The following is a 16780-nucleotide window of genomic DNA, read 5'->3' as shown; positions in this document are numbered from 1 at the left end:
TCTGTCACTTCACCTTGTTGAGGGTCTTCCTCTTTTCCACTGACACTGTACTCTGCCAAGCATGATGTCTTGCTACAGGGACTGATCCCTCCTAAACACGTCCAAAGTAGTCTCGCCATTCTTGCCTCTAAAGAGCATTCTGGCCACACTTCTTCCAAGACAGATTTGTTCGTTCTTTTAGCAGTCCATGGTATATTCAATATTCTTCACCAACACCACAATTCAAAGGCATCAACTCTTCTTCGGTCTTCCTTATTCATTGTCCAGCTTTCACACGCATATGATGTGATTGAAAATACCATGGCTTGGGTCAGGCGCACCTTAGTCTTCAAGGTGACATCTTTGCTCTTCAACACTTTGAAGAGGTCCTTTGCAGCTGACTTAACCAATGCAATGTGTCTTTTGATTTCTTGACTGCTGCTTCCATGGCTGTTGATCGTGGATCCAAGTAAAATGAAATCCTTCACAACTTCAATCTTTTCTCCGTTTATCACAATGTTGCTCGTTGGTCCAGTTGTGAGGATTTTTGTTTTATGTTGAGGTGTAATCCATACTGAAGGCTGTGGTCTTTGATCTTCATTAGTAACTGCTTCAAGTCCTCTTCACTTTCAGCAAGCAAGGTTGTATCATCTGTGTAACGCAGGTTGTTAACAAGTCTTCCTCCAATCCTGATGCCCCGTTCTTCTTCATATAGTCGTTTCTCGTATTATTTGTTCAGCATGCAGATTAAATAGGTATGGTGAAAGAATACAACCCTGATGCACACCTTTCCAGACTTTGAACCAATCAGTATCCCCTTGTTCAGTCCGAACAACTCCCTCTTGATCTATGTAAAGGTTCCTCATGAGCACAATTAAGTGTTCTGGAATTCCCATTCTTCCCAATGTTACCCATAATATGTTATGATCCACCCAGTCGAATGCCTTTGCATAGTCATTAAAACACAGGTAAACATCCTTCTGGTATTCTCTGCTTTCAGCCAGGGTCCATCTGACATCAGCAATGATATCCCTGGTTCCACGTCCTCTTCTGAAACCAGCCTGAATTTCTGGCAGTTCCCTGTCGATATACTGCTGCAGCTGTTTTTGAATGATCTTCAGCAGAATTTTGCTTGCATGTGATATTAACGATATTGTTCTATAATTTCCACATTCGGTTGGATCACCTTTCTTGGGAATAAGCATAAATATGGATCTCTTCCAGTCAGCTGGCCAGGAAGCTGTCTTCCATATTTCTTGGCATAGACGAGCTTCATCTGTTTGTTGAAACATCTCAATTGAGATTCCATCAATTCCTGGAGCCTTGTTTTTTGCCAATGCCTTCAGGGCAGCTTGGACTTCTTCCTTCAGTACCATCGGTTCCTGATCATATGCCACCTCTTGAAATGGTTCAATATTGACTAATTCTTTTTGGTATAATGACTCTATGTATTCCTTCCATCTTCTTTTGATGCTTCCTGTATCGTTCAACATTTTCCCCGTTGAATCCTTCACTATTGCAACTCAAGGCTTGAATTTTTTCTTTAGTTCTTTCAGCTTGAGAAATGCCGAGCGCGTTCTTCCCTTTTGGTTTTCCATCTCCAGCTCTTCGCACATGTCCTTATAATACTTTACTTTGTCTTCTCGAGAGGCCCTTTGAAATCTTCTGCTCAGTTATTCTACTTCATCAGTTCTTCCTTTTGCTTTAGCTGCTCGACTCTCAAGAGAAAGTTTCAGAGTCTCCTCTGACATCCATCTTGGTCTTTTCTTTCTTTCCTGTCTTTTCAGTGACCTCTTGCTTTCTTCATGGATGATGTCCTTGATGTCATTCTACAACTGGTCTGGTCTTTGGTCACTAGTGTTCAATGTGTCAAATCTATTCTTGAGATGGTCTCTAAATTCAGGTGGGATATACTCAAGGTCATATTTTGGCTCTCGTGGACTTGCTCTGATTTTCTTCAGTTTCAGCTTGAACTTGCAAATGAGCAATTGATGGTCTGTTCCACAGTCCGCCCCTGGCCTTGTTCTGACTGATGATATTGAGCTTTTCCATCGTCTCTTTCCACAGATGTAGTCAATTTGATTTCTGTGTGTTCCATCTGGCAAGGTCCACATATATAGTCACCATTTATGTTGGTGACAGAAGGTATTTGCAATGAAGACGTCGCTGGTGTTGCAAAATTCTATCATTCGATCTCTGGCATTGTTTCTATAACCAAGGCCGTATTTTCCAGCTACTGGTCCTTCTTCTTTGTTTCCAACTTTCGCATTCCAATCGCCAGTAATTATCAATGCATCTCGATTGCGTGTTCGATTAATTTCAGACTGCAGCAGCTGATAAAAAATCTTCTATTTCTTCATCTTTGGCCCTGGTGGTTGGTGAGTAAATTTGAATAATAGTCATATTAACTGCTCTTCCTTGTAGGTGTATGGATATTATCCTATCACTGACAGCGCTGTACTTCAGGATATATCTCGAAACGCTCTTTTTGACAATGAATGCAACACCGTTCCTCTTCGAGTTGTCATTCCCAGAATAGTAGACTATATGATTGTCCGATTCCAACTGGCCAATACCAGTCCATTTCAGCTCACTAATGCCTAGGATATCTATGTTTATGAGTTCCATTTCATTTTTGACGATTTCCAATTTTCCTAGATTCATACTTTGTACATTCCAGATTCAGATTATTAATGGATGTTTGCAGCTGTTTCTTCTCATTTTGAGTCGTGCTACATCAGCAAACGAAGGTCCCGAAAGCTTTACTCCATCCACGTCATTAAGGTCGACTCTACTTTGAGGAGGCAGCTCTTCCCGAGTCATCTTTTGAGTGCCTTCCAACCTGGGGGGCTCATCTTCCAGCACTACATCAGACAATGTTTCGCTGCTATTCATAAGGTTTTCACTGGCTAATGCTTTTCAGAAGTAGACTGCCAGGTCCTTCTTCCTAGTCTGTCTTAGTCTGGAAGCTCAGCTGAAACCTGTCCTCCATGGGTGACCCTGCTGGTATCTGAATACCGGTGGCATATAGCTTCCAGCATCACAGCAACACACAAGCCCCCAGAGTACGACAAACTGACAGACACGTGGGGGATTAAAGGCTTAAATACATGGAAAGACATTCCATGTTAATGGGTTGAAAGAGTTAATACTGTTAATATTAAAGCAATATTCAATTGCAAATTCAATGCAAGCCCTATCAAAATCCCAAGGGTGTTTTTCACAGAAATAAAAAAATCCATCCTAAAATTTTTGTGGATTTTAAAGGGTCTCCAAATAGCTAAAACAATGTTGAAAAGAATAAAGTTGGAGGACTCACACCTCTCTACTTCAAAACTTATTTAAAAGGTATAGTAAATTAGAAAGCACTGTAGTACTGGCATAAAAATAGACATCTAGACTAATGGAATAGAACAGAATGCCCAGAAATAAACCATCACATATACAGTCAAATGGTATTCTACAAGGATGCCAAGACTATTTAACGGGGAAATAACAGCATTTACAACAAACGGTGGTGAGAAAACAGGATATACACATTCGAAACAATGAAGCTGGCTTCATCCCTTATGCTATACACAAAAATCAACTCAAAATGCATCAAAGACTTAAATTCAAAAGCTAAAACTATAATAATCTTCAAAAAACACACAGGGAAAAAGATTCATGACCTTGGATGTAGCAACAGATTCTTAGACATGACAGTGAAAACACAGGCAGTACAGAAAAGATAGATAAATTGGACTTCATTAAAATCAAAAATTTTTGTGCACCAAAGGACACTATCAAGAGAGTGAAAAGATAACCCACAAATATCTGCAAATCATCTATGTAATATGCATCAATATCCAGAATATGTGAAAAGCTCTTATAACCCAACGCCAAAAAAGCAAAAAACCCAATTAAAATACAGGCAAAGGATTTGAACAGACATTTCTCCAAAGAAAATACACAAATCGTCAGTAAGCACATGAAAAGATGCTCAACATCATTAGCCACTTTTGTTGTTGTTGTGTGCCTCGAGTCTATTCCAATTCATAACGACCCTATAAGACAGAATATAACAGCCCTAAAGGGTTTCCTAGGTTGCAGTCTTTATGGGTGCAGATCATCAGGTTTTTTCTCCCATAGGGCTGAGTGGCTGGTAGGTTCAAACCACCAATCTTTGGGTTAGCAGCCAAGGGCTTATCCATTGCAAACCAAATGCAAGTCAAAACCAGAATGAGATTATCACTTCACACCTAATAGTAAGTATGGTTACAATAAAATTTTAAAAAAAGGAAAATAATTAGGTCTTAGTGGGAATGTAAATGGTACAGCTACTGTGAAAGATAGTTTGGTGGTTCCTCAAAATGTTAAACATAAAATTAATTACTATATTACTCAGCATCTCTATTCCTAGGTATATACCAAAAAAAAAAATAGAAAGTAGGAACACAAACAGATACTTGTACGCCAATGTTCATAGCAGCATCATTCACAGTAGGTAAAAGGCAAAACAACACATATGTCTGTCAATGGATGAATAAACAAAATGTGGTATAGCCATACAATGAAATATTATACAGCCATAAAAAGGAATGAAGTTCTAATACATGCTACAAGATGGATGAAACTAGAAGACATTATGCTAAGTGAAATAAGCCAAACACAAAAGGATAAATACTGTATGATTCCATTTATATGGGGTATTTAGAATTGGCAAATTCAGAGAGACAGAAGCAGAATACAGGTTACCAGGGCTTGGGGGGAAGGGGTAATTGGGTGTCATTGTTTAATAGGATAGAGTTTTTGTTTGGGCTGATAAAGAGATCTAGAAATAGAGAATCGTAATGGCTATACAAGGAGCCCTGGTGGCGCAGTGGTGAAGCATTTGGCTGCTAGCAAAAGGTCAGTGGTTCAAACCCACCAGCCGCTCTACAGGAAAAGGATGTGGCAGTCTACTTCAGTAAAGATTACTGCCTTGGAAGCCCTACGGTGCAGTCCTTTTCTGTCCTACAGAGTTGCTACGAGTAGGAATCAACTGGACAGCAATGGGTTTAATGGTTACACAACACTGCGGATATACACCCCTAAATCGCACACTCAAAAATGGACAGAATGGTAAATTTTATATCTTGCCACAATAAAAAAATATATACACATTACAAGGTTATTCATTACAACATGGTTGGTAATAACAAAAGGCTACAATAGTGTAATAAACTATGGAGCATCCACACTTGAACTGCTATGCGACGGTGACAAAGAAAGAAGAATCGATCTATGTTGTGACGTACAAAAGATCCCTGGGACATACCTTAAAAAAAAAAAAAAAAACAACCCACTGGAAAATAGTGTATAGACTCGCTACTCAAAGTGTGGTCCCCTGAGCAACAGAATTAGCTTCAACTGGGAGCTTATTAGAAATGCAGAATCCTAAGCACCATCAAGATCTACTAAATCAGAATCTTCATTTTAACAAAATTCAAACAATTCACAGGTGCATCAAATTTTGAGAAGCCCTAACGATAATGGATTCCATTTTTTAAAAAAGGAGAGTCATATGAGAATGTGCACTCGTATTTTCTTTGAACTGCATAAAGATATACTGATAGGATAAACAAGAAACTAGAAAAAAAAATGGGTATCCTCTACTAGGATGATCATACACTCCAGTTTGTCTAGGACTGTCCCAAAATACACCGATGTCCCAGCATATACATTTATAGTACCTCTTTCACTCTCAGTGAAAGTGCCTTGATTTAAATGATAAATAAAAGTCACCCTACTTAGAAGGAGTGGGAGAAAGGGCACGGGAGTACAACGTTTTATACCTTTTCTTAAAACTCACATCTTTGTGTATCATTTAATTTTTTTAACCATGTTAATATACCACCAATTCAAAAATATTTTATGAGGAAAAAAAAAAAAAACAGAGAGATGAAACCAGTCAGGAAAAACAGCTAGACTCAGAAGAGCACTGGACCAAGGATGGAAACCTGGGAATAAGCAATGACTGGGGCAAAAGGAAAAAGACTCCACTAGGGATAAAAAGGAAACCATTCAGAGTTTTTAAAAAAAAGGAAAGTTTAGAGGGTAGTGACATAGACACCAACAGAAAAGACTTTACAAAACAGAGACCATGGATAATAATATCAAATGCTGCAGAAAACCAAACTCATTGCTGTCTAGTCGATTCCAAATCATAGAACTGCCCCCTATGGTTTCTAAGGACGCCTGGTGGATTCAAACTGCTGACCTTTTGGCCACTTAACCACTATGCCACCAGGCTTTCCGATGTTGCAGGAGGGTCAAGATTAAAAAAAAAAAAAAAAAATCCATTGGTGGCCTTTAATTTGATGGCCTTTTCCAAGCCTGATTCAGGTGACTGGTGGTGAAGGTGCAAGACTACACTCATGAAGTTGAAATGCAAATGGCAGAAACATAAGCCAGCACCATCTTATATATAATCAAGCCGACACAAATATTTATGGCGAGTTATTGTGAGGACATGTAGTCCTTCCATTTCTCCAGATTTTCAATGTTTTCGTCTTGGACCAAGCAGAGCCACAGAGAGCTATCTACTCAAACATCAATGTTTAGTTGCCTGAAAAGTTTAAGAACTGAGTTCTGCTTTGGCACTATGCTCTTTGTTTCCAACAAGAAATGACTACAGGTAACATACTGCATTTATTTCGGGTTACTGTTAGAAAGTTCAGAAAAAATTTTACAGTAACTTTGATAATTCTGTAAAATAAAAAGTCCTGGATTTAACGTTGCCAGACGCCCTGCTTTTGATCTGCTACTCTAGCTGTATTTCTCATAATGTTAGTTTTTGCCAGCTTCTAATTTTCCTTTCAAGGAGCCCTAGTGGCTAAGTGGTTAAGAGCTCAGGCTGCTAACCAAAAGGCTGGCAGTTCGAATCCACCAGCCACTCCTTAGAAACCCTATGGGGGCAGTTCTACTCTGTCTCATAGGGTCACTATGAGTCAAAATCAACTCAAAAGCACACAACAACAACAATCCTTATAAACTTCAGAAAATCAATTTCAAAACAAAGTGGAAATAAAGAAAAAACTCACCTGAGATTTGTTCATTTTCTGCTCTTCTTGAAGCTGGGGGAGAAGAAAGGAAGACATCAAGAGAGATCTGGCCTGCCTGGCAGCTCCTGGATTCACTTGCCTATACAACTCCACACATGAGATACTTACATGTCCATGTGTAATTCCAATATATGTTGAACTTAGACATGACACTTTTCACTGAGTGAATATAAACATTTGTTTCTTAGTGATATATTACCAATTTAGGTTCTGTGGCACAGAAAAATAAAAAACATGAGAGGATGAGTTTAATAAGTAACAGTAATCTAAGGCGAAAACACTATGGCTTTGTCATAGCAATGTTGTAGGAAACAAAATACTCAAGCTATATTATTTATTTACCTGTTCATACCATTAATTCTTTGAGGACAGATAACCCAAGAAACCTGTGAAAAAAGGGATGGGCGTGTTTAGGACAAATACAAATTTTCTTAAATGTTTGTTCTAAGTTGCTAATAATTTCTCAAAAAAAAATTTTAATAAGTAACTTTGATCTAATAATGACAAAGCAGACAGCGTGACCCAGGAATAGCAGACCCGACTTTCAATTTTGGTTCTGCCACTAACAAATCACATGATCTGAACCAGTCACCTCACAATTTTTTTTTCACCTTTCAAATAAGGTAAAATAAATAAGCACGCATAAAAGGACCATCCTGCACTACCATTCTGTGTGTGTATAAGACCAGGAGAGCAGGAACCTCAGCACCCGTCTAGATGCCTGCCACCTGTGGTATGGAACGTCGCTTCTTGAGAGGAGCTCACTTTGGGGAAGAGTGACGGGACAATGAGGGGTACAGGGGGGCCTATGGAAGGGTGATGACTGAATTTCCTTGGCTGTGGCTGGTAAGCCTTGCATCCTGAACCACGTCCTCACAAACTCTCCAGAGTTTCCTGTGCAGCCTGCCTCATGCCCACCCTTCCGCCAGCTCCTGTCTCTTCTTAATCCTATCCGACTTTCCGCCATCACACAACCTTTGACGGCTTCATGATTATACATAATAAGAAATGAACGCATAATAAATACTAACTTCGGATCTGGGAATGCCAGAGGCAGGAAAGGGTTTTAGTACTAGCTACCCCAGCCCCTTCACTCTTCCATCTCAAATGTGAGGAAATTAGGCACAAAGTGAATTGCCCTGGGGCCCTCGCCGAGTACTACCTACTAAAAAAAAAAATTGAACACAATAACACCTAAGAAAATGTAAATGCTCAAAACCAAAAAAAACCAAACCCGTTGCCGTCGAGTCGATTCCGACTCATAGCGACTCTAAATAGGACACAGTATAACTGCCCCATATTTTCCAAGGAGCGGCTGGTGGATTCGAATGGTGGATTAAGAGCCGTAGCACTTAGCCACTACGCCACTGGAGTTTCCAAAGCAGCAGGTATTCTAGATATCCGAATTCTACAGATAAGGAAACCAGTCTCACGACAGTTACCTGGCCTGGGTAATTCATTCATCCCGGCTCCAACCTGCGCATTCACAGCCCGGCCCCCTCCGGCCGTCCCCGCGCAAACGGCACGTCCACGCCTCGCACGCACGACGTCACGCACGCGCAGCGCTCTCCCCTGGAGCCCGGAGCCCACCCCTCGCCAACCCTCTCAGTTTACGCACGCGCACTCCCCACCCGTGGCCTCACGGACCCGGCGCTTTCCGCGCAGCGCAAGGACTGGACACATGTTATCCCGCTAAAAGGCCTCTTTGTGTTACATGCCGGGCCCGGCCCCTTCGTCTGAAAGACGCCCCTGCCCGGCACCGTTTAATCCCCGCCGGAGTCGCAGGCGCTAGGAGTCTAGCCGCGAGGTCGCAGGACCTCCTCTCCACCGCCGAGCACCAGCCGCCGCCCGCTCCCCGAGCCGCGCGGTGGCTGTCCTTGGCCCTCGCCCAGCCTCTGCTACTCACCCGCCAGTCCCACGCCGCGTATCCAGCGATTGCCACCCACAAGAGGATGGAGGCCTGGGAAGGACTTGCCAGGAGGAGAAGGCGGGGATGCACATGCGCAGAGGGGGCGCGGCGGCCCAGGCCAAGCAGGGCGGGCACAGCGCTACGCAGTGGCGGGAGCTGGACCTTGGGTCTTCGGTGCCGGTGGGAAAAGTGGGTGTAACTTACAGACGCGATGTGTTGGCAAGTGACTGGGCTGTTCTTACCTCACATTATTGAACTGTAAAATGAAGCTAGTAATAGCACCTATCCAGTAGGGTCTTTTTTGTTTTGTTTTTTAAGGGGCGCTGGTGGTGCAGTGGTTAAACATACAGCTACTAACCAAACCACTGGCAGTTTGAACCCACAAGCGTGGAAGAAGGATTTGGGAGTCGGCTTCATAAAGATATACACCCGTGGAAACCATGGGGCAGTTCTTCTCTGCCTTATGTTGTGTCATGAGTGGGTTCCAGATCATAGGATCCAAAAGAGGCCGAAATATTGCCCGGTCCTGTGCCATCCTCACGGTCATTGCTATGTTCGAACCCACTGTTGCAGTCACTGTTTCAGTCCATCTTGTTGAGGGTCTTCCTCTTTTTTGCTGACCCTACCTTACCAAGCATGATGTCTGCCTTGGATTGGTCTCTTGTGATGACATGTCCAAAGTAGGTGAGACAAAGTCACCATCCTTGCTTCTTAGGAGCATTCTGGCTGTACTTCCAAGAGAGACGTGTTTGTTCTGGCAGTCCGTGGTGTGTAAATTCAGTATGCTTTGCCAACACCATAATTCAAAGGTATCAACTCTTTTTCAGTCTTCTGTACCCCTTGTCAGCTTTCCCATGCATATGAGGCAATTGAAAAATACCATGGCTTGGGTCAGGCGCACCTTAAAGTGACAAATCCTTGCTTTTGAACACTTTAAAGAGCTCTGTTGCAGCAAATTTGCCAAATGCAATATGGCATCTGATTTCTTGACTGCTGCTTCCATGGACAGTGATGGTGGATCCAAGTAAAATGAAATTCTTGACAACTTAAGCCTTTTCTCCACTTATGATGTTGCTTATTGGTCCAGTGTAAAGATTTTTGTTTGCTTTATGTTAAGGTGTAATCCATACTGAAGGCTGTAGTCTATGATTTTCGTCAGTGTTTCAAGTCCTCTTTCAGCAAGCAAGGTTATATCATCTGCATATCACAGGTTGTTACTAAGTCCTCCTCTAATCCTAATGCCTCGTTCTTCATATAGTCCAACTTCTCAGATTGTTTGTTCAGCATGCAGATCGAATAAGTATGGCCAAAGGATACAGCCTTGATGCACACCTTTCCTGATTTTAAACCAGGCAGTGTCCCCTTGTTCTGTTCAAACGACCACCTCTTGGTCTGTGTACAGGTTCCACATGAGTACTTCTGATGCCAACTGTAAAAATGGCATGGCGGGGACATCTGACCTCCTCCAACTTCACGAGGGGGAAGGAGAATCAAGGTCAACAGCCCAAGGGTGATTGCTATGAGGCAGAGGTCAGACATACCTCCTCTCTCCACTATCTTTACCAATTCTGACATCATCTGTCTTCGCACTGCACTCTTTACTTCTCTGCAAGGTTCAGTAATTTGTTGCAGTGGCCACACAAAACTCACAGACCATACTCATGTTTATGGGGTTTATTAGGGAAGTTACAAGTTGTAAGGTTCAGGAACACTCAGGATAAAGTACTTCAGTCAGGACAGCCTCTTCTCAGGTGTGCCCTCAAGCAGGTCTTGCTCTGGCCCTTGACACCTTGGCCTACCTCTGTCCTGCTCAGACAGAACTCTTAGCTCTGCTGATAAGTGCACCCCACTCCGCCAGTAAGCCTCAGCCCCAAGGCATTCAGCTGTAGCTCCGTGGGTCAGCAAACCTAGCTCCACCAAGTCCTCAGAGGCACCCTACTCTGTAGCAAGCCTCATGCCCAAAGCCACTCAACTTTCTCACTCTGTGGGCTGGGAAACCTGCTGCACCATCTCCTGCAGTCCCCTGCTGGTCTGCTTGTTCTGTTGCCACCATTTCTCTGCTGTCACTTCTCGATGTCTTGTACCATCTCCAGTGTTACTGCTCTCCTTACTTCCTTCTGAGCTCTTACCAGAATTGCCTTTAATGTCCATAATTCCACCAACAGTCTCTTCTAGGCAATCTAGGCTTTTATTATTAGATGCCTTAAAACTCTTCCAGCCTCTACCCATTACCAAATTCCAAAAACTGCTTCCACATTGTAGGTATCTGTTAGAGCAGCACCCCACTCCTGGTACCAAATTCTGTCTTAGTTATTTAGGCTGGTCTAACAAATACCACAAGTGTATGGCTTTAACAAACAAACTTATTTTCTTACAGTTTAGGAGGCTAGAAGTCCAAATTCAGGGCACCATCTCCAGGGAAGGCTTTCTCTCTCTGCTAGCTCTGGGGAAGGTCCTTGTCATCAATCTTCCCCTGGGTTGAGGAGTTTCTCAATGCAGGTATTCTGGGTCCAAAGGACATGCTCCGCTCCCAGCTCTTCTTTCTTGGTAGTAGTAGGTCCCTCTCTCTCTGCTCACTTCTCTCTCCTTTTATATATTGTAATATTTATGTTTGATGATTGGGCAGCCCATTGTTACTCAAATACTCCTTTCTCCCCCGGCACCTGACATCCACTGATCTGTGTTCTATAATTTACCTTTTTTGAAATGTCAACTATATGGGTTGATATAATACACAGCTTTTGCTTTTTACTTCTTTCACTTAGAAAAATTCACTTGAGATTCACTAAAGTTGTTTCCTTTTTTTTTTATTGCTGAATAGTATCCCATTTATAGATGTTCCACAGTTTGTTTATCCATTCACCTGTTGAAAGATATCTGTGTTGTTACCTGTTTTGGTGATTGTGAATAAAATACTATAACCATTTGTGTTAAAGTTTTGTGTTGACATAAATTTTTAGTTCACCTGGGTAAATCCCTAGGAGTAGGATTGCTGAGTTGCATAACTGTATATATTTAAATTTACAGCAAAAAAAACCAGTAAAACTGTTTTCCAAAATTCTTGTACAATTACAAACAACAATGAGTAAGAACTCGTGTTGCTCATCATCCACAGAAGCATTTCAGGTCTTTTTTGTTAGTTTGTTTTTGCCATTCTAAATGGGTATGAAGGTGTCATTGTGGTTTTAATTTGCATTTCCCTAATGACTGATGGTCATCTCTTCACATGCTTATGTGCCAGCCATATATTTAATTTAGTAATGTGCGTGTTCAGATCTTTTTCCCATTCTTAATTGGATTATTGTGATTGAGTTTAAGAAATCTTCGTATGTTCTGTATACAAGTGCTTTATCAGAAATGTGGTGTGCAAATTTTTTCTACCAGTGTGTGGCTTGTCATTTCATTGTCTTATGGTGTTTTTCACAGAGGAGTTTTTAATTTTAATAAAGCCCAATTTATCAATTTTTACTTTTATGAATTGTGATTTTGGTAAAAAAAAAAAAAAAAAACTTCCCTAACCCAAGGTCACAAAGATTTTCAACTATACAGCCATCTAGAAGTTTTAGAGTTTTAAGTATTTAAATCTATATTTTGAGTTAATTTTTTACACAAGATGTGAGGTATAAGTTAATGTTACTTTTTTTTTTTTGCATATGGACATTCAAATGTTCTAGCAGCATTTGTTGAAAAAAAACTCTTCTTTCTCCACAGAGTTGTAAAAAATCAAATGGCCATATTTGTGTGAATTTATTTCTGTATTATCTATTCTGTTCCATTGATACAAGTTTACCCTTTTACCAATACCACACTGCATTTATAAGTATACCCTTATAGTAAATTCTGAAATCAGGTAGTATAAGACTCTCAACTTTGTTTTTCTTGTTCAAAATTGTTTTGGTTACTCTAGATCTTTTGCCTTTTCGTACTGAGATAAAAAAGGCAAAAACCAGACCCATTGCCGTCGAGTCAGTTCCAACTCACCTACCCTGTAGAACAGAGTAGAAGTGTCCCATAAAGTTTCCAAGGAGTACCTGGTGGATCAGAACTGCCGACCTTTCGGTTAGCAGCTGTAGCACTTAACCACTATGCCACCAGTGTTTTCTCGTATTAATATAACCAAACCAAAACCAAACCCATTGCCATTGAGTCGATTCTGACTCATAGCAACCCTATTGGACAGAGTAGAACTCTCCCATAGAGTTTCCAAGGAGCGCCTGGCAGATTCAAACTGCTGATCCTTTGGTTAGCAGCCATAGCACTCAACCACTATGCCACCAGGGTTTCCAACATATTAATATAGAGACACTAAAACTATATGAGGTCTTGACCAGAGTAAAAGATGCTGGGTTGGGGTCCAGGCCACGGAATCTATTTTGTATAGAAAACCCATAGAACTAGAAAACCGAACTGGTTACGGCAGTTCTGCCTGCCAAGAATAATGTTGGGAGTTTGTCCCCAAAGAGTGGTTATGTAATCACTATATTTTCAGTAGTTAACGCCTTGCAATTACCCTATGACTGTCCTGTGAACCCGCTGCAGTCACTAAGCCAAAAGTGTTGTCAGCTTGTTCCTAAGGAAATCCCCTCCTGGTCACTAAGCAATAACTAAGTCAACAAAAACTCTTTAATTAAACCTATTACCAAGTGGTAATTACGTCAATGAAAAGTCTTTTAACCTATTGGCGTAAAGTCCCCACTTCAGTTATCCTGCCGTTGACGATGATATGTTAAGAAGTAACCAATCAGAATTTTTCTTAACTGACTTCCTTCCATAATAGTATATTAGCTGCTCCCTGGCTGTGATTCAGTGGATTCTGTTAGTCTCTTGTGCCTGGTGCACACTGGCAGAACCCTCATTCAAATGATTGTCTTTGTCTTGGTTTAATATAAATCTCTGGATTGGGATTGAGTGTGGGGTCTTTTTCCCTTAATGCATTTTGATGTAGTGCACAGAACTCAAAGCTGTCTTCCCTTAGCAGGACCCCTGATGAGTCAAGGACTGGAAATGGTGCCAGCGACTGGGTCACTTGTGCCCTACCGTTTGCACAGACTGCAGGGAACCTGTAAAGGTAAATGCTCTTGGATTTGAACCCTGTGACTTACATCATGGTTATCAGAGATCTTTTATTAAGTCTTTTTCTGTGTCTATTTGGATTTTCTCAGATGTCTTGGTATGCTTTCATCTGCTTATGGTGTCTCAAATTGAGTTTCTTAGTTAGTGCAGGGGTAAATCTACTTTCAAGGAGTTCTGAACCACCGTAAACCACTGCCCACATCTCATGGCATTCCCTGATACGATTTCTCTGTGGTTTGGGAAAAACTGAAAGTAGTTCTCTACAGGGCAGGCAGTTTGTCTCTGAGATTGCTGATTGCAGATTTCTGAAGTTCAAGGTCACACACGCTGAACTCTGGTAAGCTGGATAAAGCGGCCTCATTGGACCATAGTCCTCCCTCTAGTACTCCGGCTGCCTATGTAATTAAGAACTATGGACCGAATTCAGTTCAGTTTCTTGGGAAATGGCATGCACTTACCAGAGATAAGGAATCAGTCTGGAAAAGTTTTGAGCTCAGTATGATTAACTTTTCTGCACATTGGATTAGAAAAAAAGGAGCTCTAAAAAAGAATCAGCCAAGTTAAGATTCACGCACCTGGTAAAGTTCTCTCTGCTGCTTTGCCAGCTGTTTGTTTGTTTGCTTGTTTGTTTTTGTTTTCCTCTCCACCTATATCTACTTGAAACTAAAAACACCGTTAATTCTGAACTTTCAGCCTTAGTAAAAATGCATTGGCTTGATTGAAAAATTTCTCCTGTTGAGCTAACAGACTTGGGTCATGAACCAGCTCAAACCATAGAACCTAAACAGACTGCTAAGACAAGTGAATTAATGGCTTGCAGCTCTGTGGTAGCTCCAAGCCCAGCCAGCTGAGAAATACTCATTTCAAAAAAGAAGCCCTAGAAATAACAATGAGTTTAAGATTTACTCTAAACCTAGTGGCCCTATGAAGAAGGGGAGAAAACCTCACTTTAGGACAAAGATAAACCTTCTAGAGCCACTTCTACTCTCTGGTCAAAAGCAAAGCCCCCTGCAGCTGTCCGAAAGTTCCCAATCATCTTTTAAGAACACCACCCTCATTCATGACAGAAATAATCCCACTCACAATCATGATGAAAAGAGGAAATAGTTAATGACAGAACAGTAATAACACCTGTAAATATGACACCTATATAAAAACTGGTAAACCTGGTTTATCAAGATTTGTTTCAATTGATTAATATGTTAATGTTATTGTTAGGTGCCATCGAGTCGGTTCCAACTGATAGTGACACTTTGTACAACAGAACAAAACATTGCCTAGTCCTGTGAAATCCTCACAATTGTTGCTATGTGTAAGCCCATTGTTACAGCCATCTTGTTAATCCATTTCATTGAGGGTCTACCTCTTTTTCACTGACAGCTACTTTACCCAGCAAGATGTCTTCTCCAGGGACTGGTCACTCCTGATTACATGTCCAAAGTGTATGAGATGAACTCTCACCATCGTCACTTCTAAGGTGCATTCTGGCTGTACTTCTTCCAAAATATGTTAATAGGACCTAGAAAAGGCCAACAATAGGCTGAAGAACACTAGAATTCTGAATAGCCTTAGGAAACATCAGCAAAGGGCTCAAATTAATACATAGGAAAACTAGAAAAAGGAAGGCTGTTAACAAGACCCTGATATGAAATTATAAACAGGGCCAAGTTGCAAATTAGTTTTACCCAAACATTAGCATGTTCCCATAATTAGATCTCTGCATGAGGGTTCCCATTTGAGAAAAAATGATAAAAATTTTAAAGAAATATTGGTAAGGGCACTTTTATGAAGCCACTAAACAAGTGGCTTCTCAATGTCTTATCTGCTCCCTATTAAATTAAGACAACCTTTTAAAATTCCCCCTGAGAGATTTCCTCTACCAATACTTCAATGGCAGATTTCATTCAGCTTCCACCCTCAAACAATTATAAGTCTGTATTAGTGATAATTTTTATATTTTCCCCTTAAGTTGAGGCTTTTCCCTGCTTCAATGCTACTGCTGTTTTTATAGCCAAGAAACTCCTTTAAAATATTATTCCTACTTGAGCTCATTTTTCTAAGCATCTCCTACATTTTTTTTAAATTGGGATTTTGAGCTGGCCAGATTTGGTTATCTGTGTTTTCTCTTTTGTACCTTTGTTTTTTAGCTCACTCTCTGAACATTTTGATGGGTTCCAATGCGCAGGGAGAGATGACAGCTCTTGCCTGTTTTGTAAGGTTACTCACCTTTCTTTTCGAGTGCACATCTAAGGACCTTAAAGGGGGTATTTGGTTCAGCTCCCATTCCTCAGGAACCTTTAAGGAGATAATAACCAAAAAAAAAAAGCCAAACCCATTGCCGTCGAGTGGATTCTGACTCATAGCGACCCTATAGGACAGAGTAGAACTGCCGCATAGAGTTTCCAAGGAGCACCTGGCAGGTTCAAACTGCCGACCCTTTGGTTAGCAGCCGTAGCACTTAGCTACTATGCCACCAGGGCTATGGGTAGTGCCAATTCCAAGGGAAGGTGGCAGCTCCTGCCTGTCTTGTGCTCTGGTCCTGTAACATGGCTTTACCTGACTAGGAAAAATTTAGGTTAGTGGCTACTTTCAGGATTTTTGAGCTTTCTACTATTGTTTTGTTTTTTTGCTTGCATGTGCAGGTTAATAGTGCTTGCAAGTATGCCTATTTTAATTTGTTTGTAAGCAATTTAAAACTACTTAAACAAAAATGTGAGAATGTGTTTTCTGTTAA

At 41.1% G+C, this 16780-nt stretch overlaps 1 protein-coding gene across 11 annotated transcripts in view; it reads right to left on the bottom strand.

Moving 5' to 3' along the window:
• The window catches only part of ZNF248 (zinc finger protein 248), an 85394-nt gene extending 76337 nt beyond the window's left edge, over positions 1-9057 (bottom strand). For 3 of the 11 annotated variants that reach the window (XM_049894692.1, XM_049894693.1, XM_049894696.1), the window contains exons 1-4: positions 8971-9057; positions 7407-7450; positions 7173-7274; positions 7044-7076 (exon numbers count right to left, since the gene is read on the bottom strand). Coding sequence is in view for 9 of the 11 variants with exons in the window: in XM_049894693.1 (XP_049750650.1) it covers positions 7044-7058 (15 nt within the window). In the remaining 2 variants the exon portion in view is untranslated. Of the gene's footprint in view, positions 1-7043; positions 7275-7406; positions 7451-8506; positions 8731-8970 lie in introns of those variants that run through there. The other 8 variants (XM_049894691.1, XM_049894686.1, XM_049894695.1 and 5 more) reach the window with 6 other exon arrangements.
• Between the last annotated feature and the right edge of the window lie 7723 nt (positions 9058-16780).

The sequence above is a fragment of the Elephas maximus genome, chromosome 8 (genome assembly GCF_024166365.1).
Source record: "Elephas maximus indicus isolate mEleMax1 chromosome 8, mEleMax1 primary haplotype, whole genome shotgun sequence".
Taxonomy (NCBI): Eukaryota; Metazoa; Chordata; class Mammalia; order Proboscidea; family Elephantidae; genus Elephas; species Elephas maximus.
This window is presented reverse-complemented; position numbering and strand designations above follow the sequence as displayed.